Source organism: Microtus oregoni, unplaced genomic scaffold (assembly GCF_018167655.1).
Source record: "Microtus oregoni isolate MIOR12 unplaced genomic scaffold, Mior012 000008F_ref0000371, whole genome shotgun sequence".
NCBI lineage: Eukaryota > Metazoa > Chordata > Mammalia > Rodentia > Cricetidae > Microtus > Microtus oregoni.
Window position 1 is genome coordinate 52,848,772 of NW_024543067.1, and position 19,239 is coordinate 52,868,010.

The following is a 19,239-nucleotide window of genomic DNA, read 5'->3' on the forward strand; positions in this document are numbered from 1 at the left end:
ACATCAAGGAGTGGAATAAGGAGAATGACAGATAAACTCTGAAGGTACACACATGGCATCATTGCTAGTGGAGTGAGAAAGGATGAGAGGAATAGAGAAGAGTCAACGACTTCTACAAGGTTTGGGGGCAGAACTGTCATTAACTGATAGCGGGGACACTATAAAAAGAGTGAATCTGTGGGAAACCAAGCATATAGAAATGTCACTGATGCAGCCAAACTTAGGAATTTGAAGTTTAGAGATGAGGTCAGGAGCGTCCATATAAAGATGACATTTGAAGTCACCGGAGAAAGCTCAAAGGAGCAAGGGGGAGGAAAGATGGAAAACAAGGCAAGGACTGACCGTGGGATGCCCCAATGTAAGTGTGGGAGGAGATGGAGATAAAAATGAAAGACACTAAGAAGTTGAAAAGGCACTTTAAAAAATGATGGATCACTTATATTAAATTCTGTTGATAATTAGGACCAAGTTTGAAAATGACGATGAATTTTGCAAATTGGAACCCACTGGTGACTTTGAAAAGAATTTCTTTTCAGAGACAGCCTTGCTAGGTAGCCCTGTCTCCGCCTCCCTAATGTTTGGAGAACAAGCATGCATCACCACACCCAATTTGAAGATTTTCACTAAAATGGCAAAGGCAGATTGCTAACGTGTAAGCAAGACAGCATGAGAAGCAGCAGGAAGCTCAGGGAACTCAGTATTTTGTTGTAAATGGAAGAAAACAAGTTTAGTAGCAACTGAGAGGGCTTGTCAGGTAAGTCGAGGTGGTTTTTAGTTGGCTAGTTCTTTGTTTTTCGAGACAGGGTTAATTTGTATAGTCCTGGCTGTCTTGGAACTAGCTCTGTAGCTCTGTAGACCAGGCTGGCCTTGAACTCATAGAGATCCTGTCTCTTAAAGGTGTGTGCCACCACCATCCAACAAGTTGGTTGGTTTTCAATATGGAACAAATTATAGCAGGTTTGTGTACCTATAGCAATATTTTAATTGTTAAAAAAATTTGTTTTGTTTTTTAAAACAGGGTTTCTCTGTGTAGTCCTGGATGTCCTAGAACTCATTCTGCAGGCCAGGTTGGTCTCAAACTCTTGAGATCCACCTGCCTTTGCCTCCTGAGTACTGGGATTAATGGTGGGAGCCACCTAAGGAGAAGTACAGAGGCAATGTCTTTAAGGCGACAGGAGGAAACTCACTTTAGTCAAAGCTTGGGAAAAGATGGGAAAACAGACAGCTCCATCACAGCAGCAGGATTACATAGATACAATCAGGTGTGTAGAAACCGGTGAAGTTCCCTTTGGTCTATTTTTTCAGGCAAACAGAAGCCTTGTCAAATAAAAACGATGAGAAAATACTTACAGAATATGAAGAGGATTATTCAAGCAGTATTCATTCTCTTATTTTAAAAATTATTTTTATTTTTATGTATGTGGGTGTTTCATCTGCATGCATGTCTATGCACCATATGCATGCAGTGTCTGGGCCTGAAGAGGGCGTCAGATCACTGGTCCTGGAGTTTCAGATGATTGTGAGCTGCCACGTGGGTGCTGGGAATTTCACCCAGCTCTGCTGGAAAAGCAGTCAGTGAAATCACTGAGCCATCTCTTCAGTTCCCTGTGTTCACTTAGTTTTTTTTTTTCCAATTTAAATGCCTGCCATCTACCCTATTTATCCACTCACTCACTCACTCACTCACTCACTCACTCAATTTTGTACTATTATCAAACTCCCAGCTGTAAATATGCTAAGCAAACACTGAGGTACATTCCCCAACCATAGCCTACTTTAAATTTTGGGCCCAAGTTTAGTCGTTTTCCTCACTGCAAAACCCTATTCCTGCCCCACAAACCAAAATCCATCTCTTTATGATCTGTTTGTTATCTCAGCCTCTTCTTTCTTAAAGGTCTCTGTTTATCTAGAAACGTGATTAAAATTTACCCTGTTAAATTAAAAAACTTGTCTTAGGGTTTCTATTGCTGTGATTAAACACTATGACCAAAAGAAAGTTCAGGAGGAAAGGGTTTATTTATTTATATGGAAGCTAATGCTTCCATAACACAGTTTATCATCAAAGAAAGTCAGGACAGGAACTCAAGCAGGGCAGGAGCTAATACAGAGACCATGAAGGGGTACTACTTACTGGATTGCTCCTTATGGCTTGCTCAGTCTGCTTTCTACTAAAAGGCAGGACTATCAGCCCAGGGGTGACCCCATCCACAATAGGCTAGGCCCTCCCCCATCAACCACCAATTATGGAAATGCCCCCAAAGACTTGTCTACACTCAGATCTTATGGGGATATTTTCTCAACTAAGGGTCCCTTCTCTCTGGTAACTCCAGCTTGTGTCAAGCTGATACAAAACTAGCCAGGAGGGCTGGAGAGATGGCTCAGAGGTTAAGAGCATTGCCTGCTCTTCCAAAGGTCCTGAGTTCAATTCCCAGCAACCACATGGTGGCTCACAACCATCTGTAATGAGGTCTGGTGCCCTCTTCTGGCCTGCAGACATACACACAGACAGAACACTGTATACATAATAAATAAATAAATATTTAAAAAAAAAAAAAACTAGCCAGGACAACAGTCTCACAAAATTTGGAACAAAAAAACAACCTTAGATTTCAGATTTCTTTCCAAAACAAATGTATCACTTCAAACAGAATTCACCACACTGCCCAGTGTGACAGGTTAGAGACTTAGGCTTCTCCTTGGACACATGCTACTTCTCTGAGTTCTGTAGCTCCACAAAGATACAGCCATTGGCCACCGTTAACATATGACCAAATTGCAATGCAAGCGGTGGTTTGAATGAGAATGTTCCCCATGGGTTCATAGATTTGAATGCTTGGTCACAGGGAGCAGGCATTATTAGGAGGTGTGGCTTTGTTGGAGTAAGTGTGACCTTACTGGAGCAAGTGTGTCACCGGGGTTGGGCTTTGGGGTTTCAAATGCTACATCCAAGCCCAGTGGCTCTCTCTTCCTGCTACCTGAGGATCCGGATGTAGAACTCTCAGCTACCACCTCACATCATGTCTACCTGTGTGCCACCATGTTCCCAGCTGAGACAATAATGGATTAAACCTCTGAAACTGGAAGCCCGCCCCAATGAAACGTTTTCTGTTAGAAGAGTTGCTGTGGACAGCCACAAATATCATAAAATATCTCGGAGTAACTCTAACCAAACAAGTGGAAGACTTGTATGACAAGAACTTTAAATCTTTGAAGAAAGAAACTGAGGAAGACAAAAGGAAGTGGAAAGATCTACCATGCTCTTGGGTAGGCAGAATTAACATAGTAAAAATGGCATTCTTAACAAAAGTAATCTACAGATTCAATGCAATGCCCATCAAAATCCCAGCAAAATTCTTCAAAGACCTCAAAAGAACTGTACTCAACTGCATTTGTAAAGCAAAAAACTCAGGATAGCCAAAACTATCCTGGACAATAAAAGAACTTCTGGAAGCATCACAGTCCCTGACTTTAAACTCTGCTACAGAGGTACAGTACCGAAAACAGCCTGGTATTGGCATAAGAACAGACAGGAGGACCAATGGAACCGAATAGAAGACCCGGAGATCAATCCACTCATCTTCGAACACCTGATCTTTGATAAAGAAGCAAAAAATATCAAATAGAAAGAAGAAACCATACTTAACAAGTGGTGCTGGCATAACTGGATATCAACATGTAGTAGAATGAAAATAGACCCATATCTATTACCATGCACTCAAGTCCAAATGGATCAAAGACCTCAGCATAAAGCCAGCCACACTGAACCTTATAGAAGAGAAAGTAGGAAATACACTTGAACACATTGGCACAGGGAACCACTTCCTAAATATAACCCCAGGAGCACAGACACTGAGAGAAACAATTAATAAATGGGACCTCCTGAAACTGAAAAGCTTCTGTAAAGCAAAGGACATGGTCAACAAGACAAAATGACAGCCTACAGAATGAAAAAAGATCTTCACTAACCCCACATCAGACAGAAGTCTGCTCTCCAAAATATACAAAGAACTCAAGAAATTGGACACCAAAAGATCACATAATCCAATAAAAATAAAATGGAATACAGACCTAAACAGAGAACTCTGAACAGAGGAATCTAAAATGGCTGAAAGACACTTAAGGAAATGTTCAACATCCTTAGTCATCAGAGAAATGCAAATCAAAACAACTCTGAGATTCCATCTTACACCTGTAAGAATGGCCAAAATCAAAAATACTGATGACAATTTATGCTGGGGAGATTGTGGGGAAAAGGGAACACTTCTGCATTGCTGGTGGGAATGCAAGTTGGTACAACCCCTTTGGATGTCAGTGTGGCGATTTCTCAGAAAATTAGGAAACAACCTTTCTCAAGACCCAGTAATACACTTTGGGTATATATCCAAAGGATGCTCAATCGTGCCACAAGGACGTGTGCTCAACCATGTTCATAGCAGCTTTGCTTGTCATAGCCAGAACCTGGAAACAACCTAAAGGCCCCTCCACCAAAGAATGGATAAGGAAAATGTGGTACATTTACACAGTTGAGTACTACACAGCAGAAAAAAAATAACGACAGCTTGAATTTTGCAGGAAAATGTATGGAGCTAGAAAACATTATTTTGAGTGAGGTAACCCAGACACAGAAAGAAAATTATCACATGTACTCACATAAAACAAAGAAAACCAGCCTACAAACCACAATCCCAGAGAATTTAGACAACAATGTGGACACTAAGAGAGACTTACATAGATCTAATCTACATGGGAAGTAGAAAGTAGAAAAAGACAAGATGTCCTGAGTAAATTGGGAGCATGGGGACCTTGGGGGAGGGTTGAAGGAGACAGGGGAGAAGCAGGAAGGGGAGCAGAGAAAAATGTAGAGCTCAATAAATATCAATTAAGAAAAATAAAAATAAAAAAAAAAGAGTTGCTGTGGTCGTGGTGTCTCTTCATAGCAACAGAACACTGGCTAAGATATCAATCTTGAAACATTTATTTATAGACTGAAATTGAAAGTCTTGAAGTTTTCTAATGACATTCAAAGGCCCAACTTTAATATCATTCTATTAACTTGAAATCAGACAAGTCAACTCACCTGTTTTCAGAAAACCAAACTTAAACAAAAAATTTGTGTGAGAATCAAAGAAACAGAAGTCAATACAACTTCTCCTAGGAAAGCAAATTTGTGTTAATACAAGAAAGCCAATTTTTTAAAAAAACATAAGGCAAAAACCTAAGTTTGAAGCCAACGTAGGCTACATGGCAAGGCTCTTGCCTAAAACACAAAAAGGAGAAGGGAAACAAAAACAAACAAAAAAACCAAAGAATACATAATAATCATAGATGCAGAAAAAGCAATGGGGAAAACCCAGCAATATCAGGATAACAATCCTTAATAAGTTAGTAATAAAAGAGAACGAACGTCATCAAACCTGATAAATCATAACTTTGCTCTTAAAGTAAGAAACACGACAAGGATGTCCACTTTGCCAGTTCTGCACAATGCTGTGCAGGATGTTCTAATCATTTTATTTAGACAGGAGAAAGAAACAAATGGCTGAATTGAAAAGAAGTAAGATTCTATTTTAAGATGACAAGATCCAATATATAAAACATTCTGGGCTGGGGCTGGAGAGATGGCTATGTGGATAAAAATGCTTGGTGGATCAGCCTGACGACCTGAGTTACATCCTTGATCCCACAGTGGAAGGAGGAAACCAACTTCTCAAGTTGTCCTCTCACCTCCACACATATCTGGTAGTATCCACAGTCAGTCTGTCACTCTCTCTCTCTCACACACATACCACAAACTAATAATTAAAAATAATAAATAAAATTCTGGGCTGAGGAGGTAGTGAAGCTGCTAGTGCTTGCTCAGCACTCCCAGAGTCCTGGGTTCGATCCTCAGCACTTCATAACCTCACGAGCTCAAGGTCTTATGGCTGCTTACGCACCCTTCATATAGAAAGGCAGAGAAGAAAAGCTAGATGTTCTCAATATTGCAGGATTTCCTAAGTGCTCTGAGAAATGGAGACAATGCCTGGGGGGGAATTTAAAACTGATGAAATGGCAAAGTTGGACGAAACATGCTACATTTGGGAAATGAAGGACTGTGGGCCAGTTTGCAGGAGGCCTGAAGGAAAAGGCCACTACTGCTGCCCACAGATCATTGTCTGAATACTTCTTTTGTTCAGAATTCAGACCCAAGATCGAAGCCACAAATCCTGGAATCTCTAATGTAGACGTGGTTAAAACAAAAGAAAAACAACAACAGTTGAGTGAGACGCCAAACAGCTTAAGCGGCAGAGAAAAGCAGCCATGCAGCAAGCATTAAGGTGGTGAGGCAGAGGGAGACATACAAGAAGGATGATCTAAGAACAAGTCAAAGACAGTCTCGTGGTAAAAAGGGTCTTACTGAATAAAGGTGAAAGAACAAGATGAGGAGGCGGCAGCAGGAGGAAGGAGGGAAAACAACTATTTTATTTGGCTTAATTTTTTTGAGTCAGTCTCACGTAGACCAGCTGGCCTCAAACTCCTGATTCCTCTGCATCAGCCCATGGTCTCCATAGTACTGGGATTATAGGTATGTACCACCACGCTCAGCTAAAAAATGTTTATCTGTCTTCTTGCAAATACGATAGAGGAAAGAGCCATGATCCAAACATCTTATCTGAGTTGTGTTTACTGTCTTCACTGGGTTTAATGTAGAATCTGGTCAGTCACTGCCCCCAGCTTCTCTTAGCCTTCAGTTTACTTAAAGTGGATACATATGTCTGGCACTCCTGAAACTGTATCAAATTTGTATGTTTCCAAACATTTTAAAATGAAAAGGTACTCTTGTGTTCTCCTTACTCTGCAATTTGTTTTTGGTATGACAAGGCATTTTGAAGATGTTTCTGGCATTTTGCTTTCAGTTTGTAAGGTGATATTATCATGGTTACTGGCTGAAGACCCTGAGTTGAAAACTGTAAATATCTGTAGTTTATAAAGTAAACAAAAACAAAGTCTTGATGCTCCTTGCTTCGCATGGGGGGGAAGACCCCTTTTGGAAGGGCTGTAGCTCAAGGTGTGCACTGTGAGGCTAAATCTGTTGACACAGGGATGGATCCCAGTAGCTTCAGGTTGTCTTGCTGTTTTTCTATGTAACACAGCATTCTGCTGACATTTTTTAGCTGTGAAAAAGAGAAGCTAGCATGAGAAGTGTTTGGTTTTTTAAGTTTTGCAAAGTAGATATACATTAGTTTTTAGATAAACTGCAGAATTCTTCATTGCTAGCAAAGAAACATCAAATCAATGCATGTTCAAGAACCCTCTGGGGCTGGAGAGATGGCTCAGTGGTTAAGAGCATTGCCTGCTCTTCCAAAGGTCCTGAGTTCAATTCCCGGCAACCACATGGTGGCTCACAACCATCTGTAAAGAGGTCTGGTGCCCTCTTCTGGCTGCAGACATGCACACAGACAGAATATTGTATACATAATAAATAAATAAATATTTAAAAAAAAAAAGAACCCTCTGTACCTAAGCACAATTTTTGTATGTTTTAGCTGCAGTGTTTTTGAAGCTAAAAAATTACATATTAAAAAAGTCACATTGCAGGGAGGTGGTAGTCCCAGCACTCAGGAGGCAGAGGCAGGTGGATCTCTATGAGTTTGGAACCAGCCTGATCTACAACAGCTAGTTCCAGGTCAGGTTCCAAAGCTACAGAGAAAAACCCTATCTCAGAAAACCAAACCAACCAACCAAGCAAACAAAAACAGAAAAATAAATAAAAAAAATCACATCAACTAGGAGCTGGGGAGATGACTCAATGGTTAAGAGAACATAATGTTCTTGCAAAAGACCTGAGTTCAATTCCCAGCACTCACATCAGACAGCTCACAACTCCAGTTCCAGGTGATCTGATAGCCCTCGGACTCACCCCCTGATAAATAATAATTAAAATTTAAAAGTAAAATGGCTTTTAAAAGATTCTTAAAAAAATCACATAAACTAAACTTTAGCATTGTACACATTTTAAGTGTACAGTTCAGCAATTAAGCATATTCACACTTTGTGAAACAGACTTCTAGGGCATTTTCATCCAGGAAAACTAAAACTCTGTACCCTTACATGACAATGCCTCACATCCTCTTAACGCCAGCTTCCACAAAGTACTACTTTACTATTTCTGAGAACCTGACTACTTTCAGAAGCTCCCATGTGCAGCACTGTAATACTTGCGTTTGGTGACTGCTTTATTTTACTTAGCACAGCGTTGCAACATGGGACAGGAATCCTTTCTGAAGCCTGAGAATCCTCTGCCGCAAGTGTGCACAGACTGTTAACCCTCCATTCATCCACACACATACGGCTGTTCTGAGTGATGTTACTATAAGTGAAGTGTGCAAGCCTGCTTCAGATTGGATTTCTGGTGCTTTCACACTTCTGGGTGGAAGCAGAACTGCTAGATCATGGAGTCTTCTTTGAAAATGGTTGTGAATGGACTAAAAGCCACTGGGCTGTGTATTTTAAATTGGTGGCCTATTTATAGGAAATCATATCTAAATAGAACTATTAAAATATAAATCATTAAGAACAAATAAAATATATACTTACTTCAAGGATTCTGATCGAACTGGACAATTAATCAATGTAGTTAAATAACTTGTTAATCTTCTCATTCATGTAACTTAGACTCTTTTTTAATAGCCTGGCTAGAAGTGAAGGCCTATGTTCATTTATTTTTTTGTGACATAGCCTAAGTCCTGTTTTTTAAATTAATTAATTCATTTTTAATTCATGTGTACTGGTGTTTTGCCTGCATGCATGTCTATGTGAAGGTATTGTATTTCCTGAAATTGGCGTCACAGACAATTGTGAGCTGCCATGTAGGTGCCAGGAATCGAACCTGGGTCCTCTGGAAGGGCAGTCAATGTTCTTAACTGCTGAGTCATCTCTCCAGACAACTAAGTGCTGATTTTAATCATTTAAAATTTTTCATCAAGAAATAATGTGAAAAAATAACAAATTTATAATAACCATGGCAATATTTATTTCCTTTGTTTTAGGCACGTCATTCAGCATTTTTTTTTTAAAAGACAGACAAATGAAGCAGAACTTTACTCCTTGATCTCATGTATATCTTTTGGAATTTAATCATCAGCACTGGGGTTGGGGGCAGAAGCAGGAGGATTTCTGAGTTCAAGGACAGCCTGGTCTGCAGAATGAGTGAGTTCCAGGACAGCCAGGGCTACAGAGAAATCTTGTCTTGGAAAAAAGAAAAAAAATTTAATCAAAGTTATTTCACATAAAAAATATTAAAAAGTTAGAGTTTGACTTTTTGGCAGTAAAAATTATATAGTTGTAATAAATCAGGGCTGAAGAGAAGACTCGGCAGCTACAAACACTAGCTGTTCTTTCAAAGGACTCAGGTTCAATATTCCCTGCACTCCCTTGGCACATGACAACATCTCTAACTCCAGCCCCTAGGGATCTGATGCCTTCTTCTGGTCTCCAAAGGCAACGTACACACAACGTAAGACATACATTCAGGTAAACACTCATATACATAAAGTTAAAAAAAACTCAAAAAAGTTAGAATAAAAATGAAATTAAAAGGTCCTGTCTTCAATGTCACTGACTGAGAAAAAAAGTAAAAGAAGCAGGAGGAAAAAAACATTTTAAAGTATACCAAATCCAAACCTGCTTCACCTCTAATTACTATATAAAATTAGAAAAGCCAACAGCAATACAGACAACCATTAGTGCTCAGAAGACCGTTCCTCTTCTGCTTCATCCAGACACTTTCAATACTGTCAAGACTCAAAAGCATGATTTTAGCAGGATGAGAGTAATATAACCTCAAAGACTTCTCATAAGTATCTCTAATTAGACAAAGAACGCTAAATGAACATTTAAAAAAAAAAGCCAGCACAAACTAAGAAACACTACTTTCTAATCACTTTTAAAATAACTGGTTCCAGTGGCTCATACTAAATGCGAGACAAGTTTGGCATTCAACTTTCCATGCTGGTCCCAAGGCAGATACCTAGCTATAGACAGTTACTAAGTGGGGCTGGTTTCCTTCAGCTAATAATACATCTTATACATTTTAACAGCTTTCCTGAATCATTTTTTGTGGTTGATTGTAAAGGAAGGTGGAAATACTACCAGTCATTGGCACTGATTTCAGACTCTTATTGTAGACTTTTTTTTGAAGTCCGTCTATGTACAGAAGCAAAATTACGAATAGCATTTCGAAGAGTCGCGTTCCCCTCAGAGATATCAGAAGAGTTGATGACTGAATGTAAGGCCCGGTTATATGCTGCAAATGAAGGATTGCACAACAATGAATAAAGTCAGATTCTATACAATTCTCCTACTTCTTTTTCCTATCAGTAACTTCTTTACCCAAAATGCCACTGAATAAACGTTTACTGAATACGTAGAATAGAGCAAGCACTCTGTAAGCAAAGGAAAGAGAATACAGAAAATGGCAGCAGAGTTAAAGTTGCAGGGCAGTACTTCCACACCACAGGCACATACAAACGGTCACAATAATAGGAAGACAGATATGAACCAACAACTAGGGAACACTGGACGGATTTGAGAAGCTGTGCCATTTAAAGTGGGCTTTGGTGATTAACAGGAGGAGAGAAAAGAAGGAATCACAGGTAGAGAACAAAGCGGGTGAGATGCAGAAGTGTACGAAGAAGTTTGGTGAGGCTGCAGTGTGGTCTGAGACCAGAGAGAAGTACATAAAATATATCATGCTTTCACTGTTATGAGGAGAAGTTTAAAGTAAGGGAATGATAAGATTCATAGGATGGACACATTCATATCACAGAGATGAAGTACACCAACAATGGAAACACTGGCAACATTTTCAGTGTTCCTATGTTCTATAAGTCCATTTAGTGATGGACAAGAAACATTAGCAACTACTAGAATGATTCTATTCTCTCAGCTTGGGACAGTTTTTTTGTTTGTTTGTTTGTTTTCCCAGACAGGGTTTGTCTATGTAACAGTCCTGGAATTAAGCTTTATAGACCAGGCTGGCCTAAGACTCACAGAGATCTGCCTACCTCTGCCTCCCAAGTGCTGGGATTAAAGGTGTGTGCCATCACTGCTTGGCTACTTGGGACTCTTGACAGAGATCCTTATCCTTCTCTGTTTCACCGGCGGAATAAACAGTCTAATGATGTGGGATTCCCCTCTGTATGCTGTATTATTGTCATTGGTTAATAAAAAAAGCTGTTTTGGCCAGTGGCTTAGCAGAACAGAGCAAGGCACAAATTCTAAGCAGACAGAAGAAGAAAGAAAGCAGAGTCAGTGAGACGCCATGTAGCCACTATTTGGAACCTTGCTGGTAGGCCACAACCTCATAATGATGCACAGATTAATAGAGATGGGTTAATTTAAGATATAAGAGCTAGCAGGCAATATGCCCAAGTGATTCGTCAAGCAGTGTTGCAATTAATATAGTTTCAGTGTGATTATTTGAGATCTGGGTGGCCAGAAAATGAATGAACAGCCTCTGCCTAGAGCCTAATATGGATATATGCTTGTAAGTCTTTATTAGACACCATTAAAATATGTGAATAACACTCTTAATTTAGCCATAAAGGACAAACTCTTAATAATGTTCAATTAGGGGAAGATCTGGAGCCCAGGTCCTCTTATAGATAATGTAATGAGTTGGAAATGCTTCTCTATTATAAAAAGGACTAACCAGAAATGAAACTATAACAACTTTCATTGTCTCACATAGTTGTTTTATAAAGGTATATATAAAATTCTCTTATATATAAATATATAGTAAGTTCTTAAATTCTAAATAACCATAATCACTATACACACACACATACACACACAAAAAATTTTAATTACTATTAGGACTTAATAGCAATTCCTTAAGATACTTACCTCTGTAGTTTTTATAGAAAATGCAATTGTTGGCACAGGTATCAGGATGAGCATCCCAAAAATCAGGACCACAACAACATAGTGGAGGTAAAGTGATATTATACAGCTTCATTTTCTCCTGGACCTGGGCTCGCAAAGCTTCTACATATCTATAAAAGTACAGTGTGGTCAGGTCAATCAACGACTAGGAGAACAAGCATAAATCCTGATTTTATACCGCTTTTCACTGCTCTGTACCCCGAGTCTTCCTATGTAGTAGGAAATAGCACAACACAGTGCTAGTCTCAAGATGTACTAGCCAATCAAACAGCGATGGAGTATCCAACCTAAATGAGGAAAAGTATGAGAAGACAAACCAAAAGTGTCTGTCTTTTTTTCTCTCTCTTTGGTTTTGAAACAAGGTTTCTGTATGTAGCCCTGGCTGTCCTGGAACTTGCTCTGTACACCAGGCTAACCTCTAACTCAGAGATCCTCTTGTTTCTGCCTCCTGAGTGCTGGGATTAAAGGTGTGCACCACCACTGCCTAGCTACACCAAGTCTCCTAAGGAATGTGAGAAAGCCTACTTTCTGTCTCTTCTAGAGCCAGAATTTCACACAGAATGTTTAAATTCACCTTACATATTCTTTTTCTTTCTGGTGCTGTTTTTCTCTGGCTCCTTCCATTTCTTCAAGCTGTAGCTGGGCTAAGACATCACTTATCTTCTGTTCTGAACAAGGATCTTCAGGGCAGTGCGCTCTCAGGAGCCTCTGCTCTTCAGCATGGCGCTGCTGCTCTTTCCTTCTCTTAATTCTGAAAATGAAACAAAACATACTTAGGAATTTTTAAAAGCTGTTATTTAAAATTAGCTTCCTTATACAAATAACTCAAGAAATTCCCTCAAAAAAGGACAACACAAAATCAATTTAGCAACCCAAGAACTTTTATATTTATTTATTTTGAGACAGTTTCTCTGTATAGTTCTGGCTGTCCTCGAACTCACAGAGATCCGCCTGCCTCTGCCTCCCTAGTGCTAGGATTAAAGGCGTGCCCTCCCCTCAAGAGCATTTTAAAAAGTGTTTGCGCTGGCTGACCTGAGTTTATCTATGTATGTTGGGGTTTTGCCTGCATATATGTCTGTGTGAGAATTGCCACATCCTCTGGAACTGAAGTTACAGACAGCTGTGAACTGTCATGTGGGAGCTGAGAATTGAATTGGGGTCCTTTGGAAGAAAGGCCAGAGTGGCCAGTGCTCTTAACCACTGAGCCATTCTCCAGTCCTTAGTTTATCTTCTAATCTATAGAAATTGCCTCTCAAAGGGAAACAAGAAATTGTCAGTAAGACATTTTCTGTTAGAATCCCAGCACAAGAACAGGCTCAGGTTAAAACTGGTAGGCAGGACATTTGCCACTACCAAATGCTTTAACAGGTACCAGATTTGTCCTCACAACAAAGAAACTTAAAAGGCAAATACAATAAAATGAAATAAACAACAGCTTTCATGACACTAATATCAACCACAAAACCACAGTTGTCCCTAGAAGATGACAAACAAAAAAGCAATTCCAATTACTGCCAACCTTTAAATATTGCTAACCTAGGCAATAGCGCAGGGGGAGGAGAATTCAAATGGAACCTGGTAGATTTGAGTAAAACACATTTGTAATAGCAATACATTTACCAAACAAACGGTAAAAAATAAAACACAATGTTAAATATTGTCTTGGGGTTTCTACTCTGATAAACACCATAACCAAAAGCAAGTTGGGGGAGGAAAGGGTCTGTTTTCATCTTATAACTCGGAAGTCACAGTCCATCAGTGAGGGCAGTAACTCAAGGCAGGAACTAGAGGCAGAGATAGGAGCAGAAGCCATGGAGGAAGGCTAATTATTGGCTTTCATCTCCTGGCTTGCTCAGACTGCTCTCTTAAATAATTTAGGCCCACCTGTCCAAAGTTAGCAGCACCTACAGTGAGGTGTGCCCTCCCACATCCATCATTAATCAAGAAAATATGCCAAAGACTTACCTATAGGCTAACCTTACAGAGGTATTTTCTCAATTAGATTCCCTTTACCAAAATGTGTCTAAGTTTGTGTTACACTGAAAAAAAAAAAAAACCCAAACAGTACAGATATCCAACCAAAGATGACCAAGTGTGGTGGTTTAAATGAGAATGGCCCCCACAGGGTCACAAATTTCAATGACTGATCACTATGGAGTGGCAATATTTCAAAAGATTAGGAGGTATGGTCCTGTGGGAGAAATTATTTAACTGAGGATGTGTTTTGATTTTCAAAAATCCTAAACCTGGCATGGTGGTGCATACCTTTAAACCCAGCACTTTAATCCCAGCAGGTAGATCTCTGAATTAGAGGCCAACCTGGACTACAGAGTGAGTTCCAGGATAGCAAGGACTACAGAGAATCCCTGTCTCAAAAAAAAAAAAAAAATAAAATAAAAGGTTAAAGGCCCACAGTCTCTCTCAGTCCTCTTTCTCTCCCCCCCTCCCCACCTCTGTTTATGGACCAGGATGTAGACTCTCAGCTACTGCTCCAGTACCTGCCTGCATGCTGCCATGTTCCTCATCATGATGATAATGAACTAAACCTCTGAAACTGTAAAACCCCCAATGAAATGTTTTCTTTTATAAGAGTTGCCATGGTCATGGGTCTCTTCACAACAACAGAACAGTAACTACGACACCAAGTATGGAAAGAGGCAGGGAAGTAATTCGTTATGAGCAGAATAATCAAGATCATCTAACACTTTTGTGTTAGAATTACACAGAATGACATTCTCATGGTTATTAGTCATATCAAAAATAAAATCTGCTGGGCATGGTGGCACATATACTCCTTGGCATCCAAGAGGCTGAAGCAGGAGAATCATCTCATGTGTGGCCAGCCTGAGCTATAGAGTGAGTTTCCAGGTCAGCCTGTGCTACATAGTGAGACCCTGTATTGAACAACAAGAAGTAACATGAAAAAGACTGACATAAATCTTCCAGGGTTGAAAGACGCAATTTCTGAGAGAAAAATATGCAAACTACGATTTTGTCATATATGTAAATGTGTAAGCATAAAGACAGAAACTCTAAGATGAATCACAGCAAAGGGGGTGCTAATTAAAAAGATTAAATAGGTCAGAAAACAAATTCCGCAGCCATATCTCCAAAAATGATATACAAATGGGCCAAGATGTGTGTGCAACAATAACATCACTCACTATCAAGAAAATACAACCCAAAATTACAACAAAGATAAAATCATCTAGCCAGGTATGGTGGTGCACACCTTTAATCCTAGCCCTTGGGATGCAGAGGCAGGAGGATCTCTATTGAGGCCAGCCTGGTCTATATACTGAGTTCTAAGACAGCTATGTAGAGAGACCTTGTTTCAACAAAAAAAAAGATCATTTAATATCCAGCAGGATTGCTACATTAAAAACCCCAAAGAGCTGGGGATGTACTGCAGTGGGTGGAGTGCTTCCAAATAACTTATGAGAAAAAAAGAAGTGGAATTTAGAAGGAAAGTTTAACTCAGTGAAATGATTTATACAGCTACGAAGAATTTAGTTAAGGCTGGAGCGAGGGCTCAGGGGATAAGAAGAGCACTGGCTGCTCTTCCAGAGCCCCCATTAGGTTTCCAACACTACATGGCAGCTCACACTGTCTGCTACTCCAGTTCCAAGGGATCAGATGCCCTTTCTGGCCTCTGCAGGAACACACATGGTACACAGATATACATGCAGCAAGATATCCATATACATAAAATAAATTTTTAAAAAGAGAGCATGTAGTAGGGAATTTCTACCATTAAATGCCTAGATTAGAAAAATAAAATAAAAAGGGCCCCACATCGAAGACCTTAGCTTCTACTTTATAAAAAGAGAAAAATTAAGTTCAAGATAAGTATCAGAAAAGAAATAATAAAGGAAATATAGAGATCTGAAACAAACTGGAAAACAAAGATAACAGAAAAAATACTGAATTGAAAAGTTAGTTCTTTGATAACTGTTAAATCAGTCTAAATGTGAGGGAAAAGACACTAATTATTAATAAAAAAGTAAAATGCTATCATTACATGTGCTACTATAATATAGAAGGCTCGGGACAATTTCATGCCAAAAAATTGACAACTTGGATGCAGTTACAATGTGAAAGGTATATATTATTAGAGTCCCATATCAGCAATAATGAAACTGCAGTTAAGAGATTTTTCTCAATGAGAAGCACAAAACCACATGGGTTTACAGGCAAATTCTAGCAAATGATTAAGGAAGAGATGAAACTAGCTGACACTCATCCAACAAGACTGATGAAGAAAAACTGCCTCTCAACTATTCTCTAACACTAGTATTACCCTTAGGCCCAAACAAATACAACCCCAAATCAGAAAACACAGAAGTGCAAGTTAGTATCTCTCATCATACACATGACAAAATAATATATTTTGTCTGTTTTCTCTTCTGGAGCTGAGGACTGAACCCAGGGCCTTGTGCTCGACTACTCAACTAAATCCCCAGCCGCTATTCTGTCTATTTTTGGTCTGCTATGATACTGCATTGAAATGTCCGTTTATGTTGGCAGCATACAGGAGTGCACATTTAGCTTGAGGCATCAATGATGTGCCCTGCAAACTTACTCAATTAACCTTAAAACTCCACTGGAGTTTTACAAAGTGATCATGTCATTTTCCGATAAAGGCAACTTTAATCACTACTTCTTTGTTTAAGTTGTTTTATTTCGTTGTCTTGCCAGACTGCACTGACTGAACTCTAGTATGACCTGAATAGATGTGAAGAGAACGGGCAGCCTTGGATTTGGAAAGAAAGCATTTAGCCTTTCATATCAAGTATATTAGTGGTAAGATTTTCAATAGATGTTCTGTATCAAAAAAAATTCCCTTCTCCTCCCAATTTGTTGAAAAGGTTTTTAAAATTTTTTAATAGGTATTGGATTTTGCATGTGGTCATGCATTAGATCACTCCCTCTCTAACTCGATTTCTAAACCAATTCTGTCCCTGGGGTACAGCCCACCTGGTAATATTATGCTGCTCTCTTAATATATTGTTTGATTCTCTTTGCTCAGAACGCTGATAGAGTTGTGAGTAATAAAAACTGTGTTTATAATATTTCAGGTAGAAATAATAACTTTTGGGAACTGAAGTAGAGGCAATTCATATTACATTTTTGCAAATAATTTGTCTCTATTTTGTCATGTCCTTAGTTTGTGCAAGGCTAAATTTAAGAAATACCTGGGTTGGATCTACATCTTATCTGTGCTTGTAGTAATTGGTACAATCACTTTGAAAAGTAGTTTGATAATTTCTTTTAAGACTGAAATACATACCTATCTTATTCGGCAGGTACTTAGCCAAGAGAAAAGATAATATATGCCCATACTAACGCCTGCATACAAATTTCATTGAAACTTTATTTAAGAGCAAGTCAATTCCTGTCTACAGAGCTTCAAAGAATGAGATGACTATCTGGTTAGGGGCTAAAGCTCCCTCAAGTTAAAGCCAATGTTCATTTCCCAATCTGAAAATCCTTAGAGACTGAAAGATTATACTAGGTCTACTTGGTTTGTGTCCCAATGGAACAAAGCCTAAATGGCAAAGCACCCATTTAAAATCCTTACTGGAAAGAAATTTCGTGACAAGTTCCATGAGTTCCAGGCTGGCCAGGAATTTCCCATGCAACCAAATGTTCTAGTTTCCTTTCTGTTCCTATGATAAAGCATTTCAATCCCTCCTTAAGGGAAGAAATACTTTATTTAATCTTATACTTCCAGGTCACAGTCCATCACAAAGGAAAGTCAAGGGCAGGAAGTCAACTAGGAACCTAATGGCAGAACCATGGAGGAACGTAGCTTGCTGGCTTGCTCTCTAGCTCACTCCCTGGCTCATGTTTAGTTAGCTTTTTATGCATCTTAGGATTACATGCCCAAGGAACAATGATGTCACTCACAATGCACTGGGTTGCTTACATCAATTAATAATCAAGACATTTCCTCATAAACACACCCACAGAAAACTTGATCCAGGTATATTTTCAATTGAGGCTTCTCCTCGTAAAACACTCCCAGCTGTGTCAAGATGACTAAAGCTAAATGGATTTCAAGGATGACTTTTGGTCCTTTTGTCTCTTCCTAAGTGCTGGGATCATAGGTGTGTTGCCATCATGTAGTTTCTATGGTTCTGGAGATCATCCCAGGGATGTGTATCTGCTAGGCAAGCAGTCTACCAAATGAGGTACATCCCCAGGCTATTCACTGAGTAGTTTAAGCCTACTGTTGAGAAGTACTTCTTTTTTTTATACATTTTTTATTGATATTTATTGAGCTCTACATTTTTCTCTGCTCCCCTCCCTGCCTCTCCTCTCCCCCCTTCAACACTCTCCCAAGGTCCCATGCTCCCAATTTACTTAGGACATCTTGTCTTCTTCTATTTTCTACTTCCCATGTAGATTATATCTATATAAGTCTCTCTTAGTGTCCACATTGTTGTCTAAATTCTCTGGGATTGTGGTTTGTAGGCTGGTTTTCTTTATGTGAGTACATGTGATAATTGTCTTTCTGTGTCTGGGTTACCTCACTCAAAATAATGTTTTCTAGCTCCATCAGTTTCCCTGCAAAATTCAAGCTGTCGTTATTTTTTTTCTGCTGTGTAGTACTCAACTGTGTAAATGTACCACATTTTCCTTATCCATTCTTTGGTGGAGGGGCCTTTAGGTTGTTTCCAGGTTCTGGCTATGACAAAAAATGCTGCTATGAACATGGTTGAGCACATGTTCTTGTGGCACGATTGAGCATCCTTTGGATATATACCCAAAGTGTATTACTGGGTCTTGAGAAAGGTTGTTTCCTAATTTTCTGAGAAATCGCCACACTGACATCCAAAGGGGTTGTACCAACTTGCATTCCCACCAGCAATGCAGAAGTGTTCCCTTTTTCCCACAATCTCCTCAGCATAAATTGTCATCAGTATTTTTGATTTTGGCCATTCTTACAGGTGTAAGATGGAATCTCAGAGTTGTTTTGATTTGCATTTCTCTGATGACTAAGGATGTTGAACATTTCCTTAAGTGTCTTTCAGCCATTTTAGATTCCTCTGTTCAGAGTTCTCTGTTTAGGTCTGTACTCCATTGTTTTTATTGAATTATGTGATCTTTTGGTGTCCAATTTCTTGAGTTCTTTGTATATTTTGGAGATCAGACTTCTGTCTGATGTGGGGTTAGTGAAGATCTTTTCTCATTCTGTAGGCTGTCGTTTTGTCTTGTTGACCCTGTCCTTTGCTTTACAGAAGCTTTTCAGTTTCAGGAGGTCCCATTTATTAATTGTTTCTCTCAGTGTCTGTGCTCCTGGGGTTATAT

General features: G+C 39.3%; 1 protein-coding gene across 1 annotated transcript in view; it reads right to left on the reverse strand.

Moving 5' to 3' along the window:
* Window positions 1-7,103: 7,103 nt before the first annotated feature.
* Ccdc15 (coiled-coil domain containing 15) overlaps window positions 7,104-19,239 on the reverse strand; it is a 70,149-nt gene continuing 58,013 nt past the window's right edge. Inside the window, exons 13-16 of the mRNA XM_041657521.1 lie at window positions 12,500-12,676; window positions 11,887-12,035; window positions 10,132-10,285; window positions 7,104-7,154 (exon numbers count right to left, since the gene is read on the reverse strand). Coding sequence (XP_041513455.1) covers window positions 10,158-10,285; window positions 11,887-12,035; window positions 12,500-12,676 — 454 coding nt within the window. The 3' untranslated portion in view covers window positions 7,104-7,154; window positions 10,132-10,157. The remainder of the gene's footprint in view (window positions 7,155-10,131; window positions 10,286-11,886; window positions 12,036-12,499; window positions 12,677-19,239) is intronic.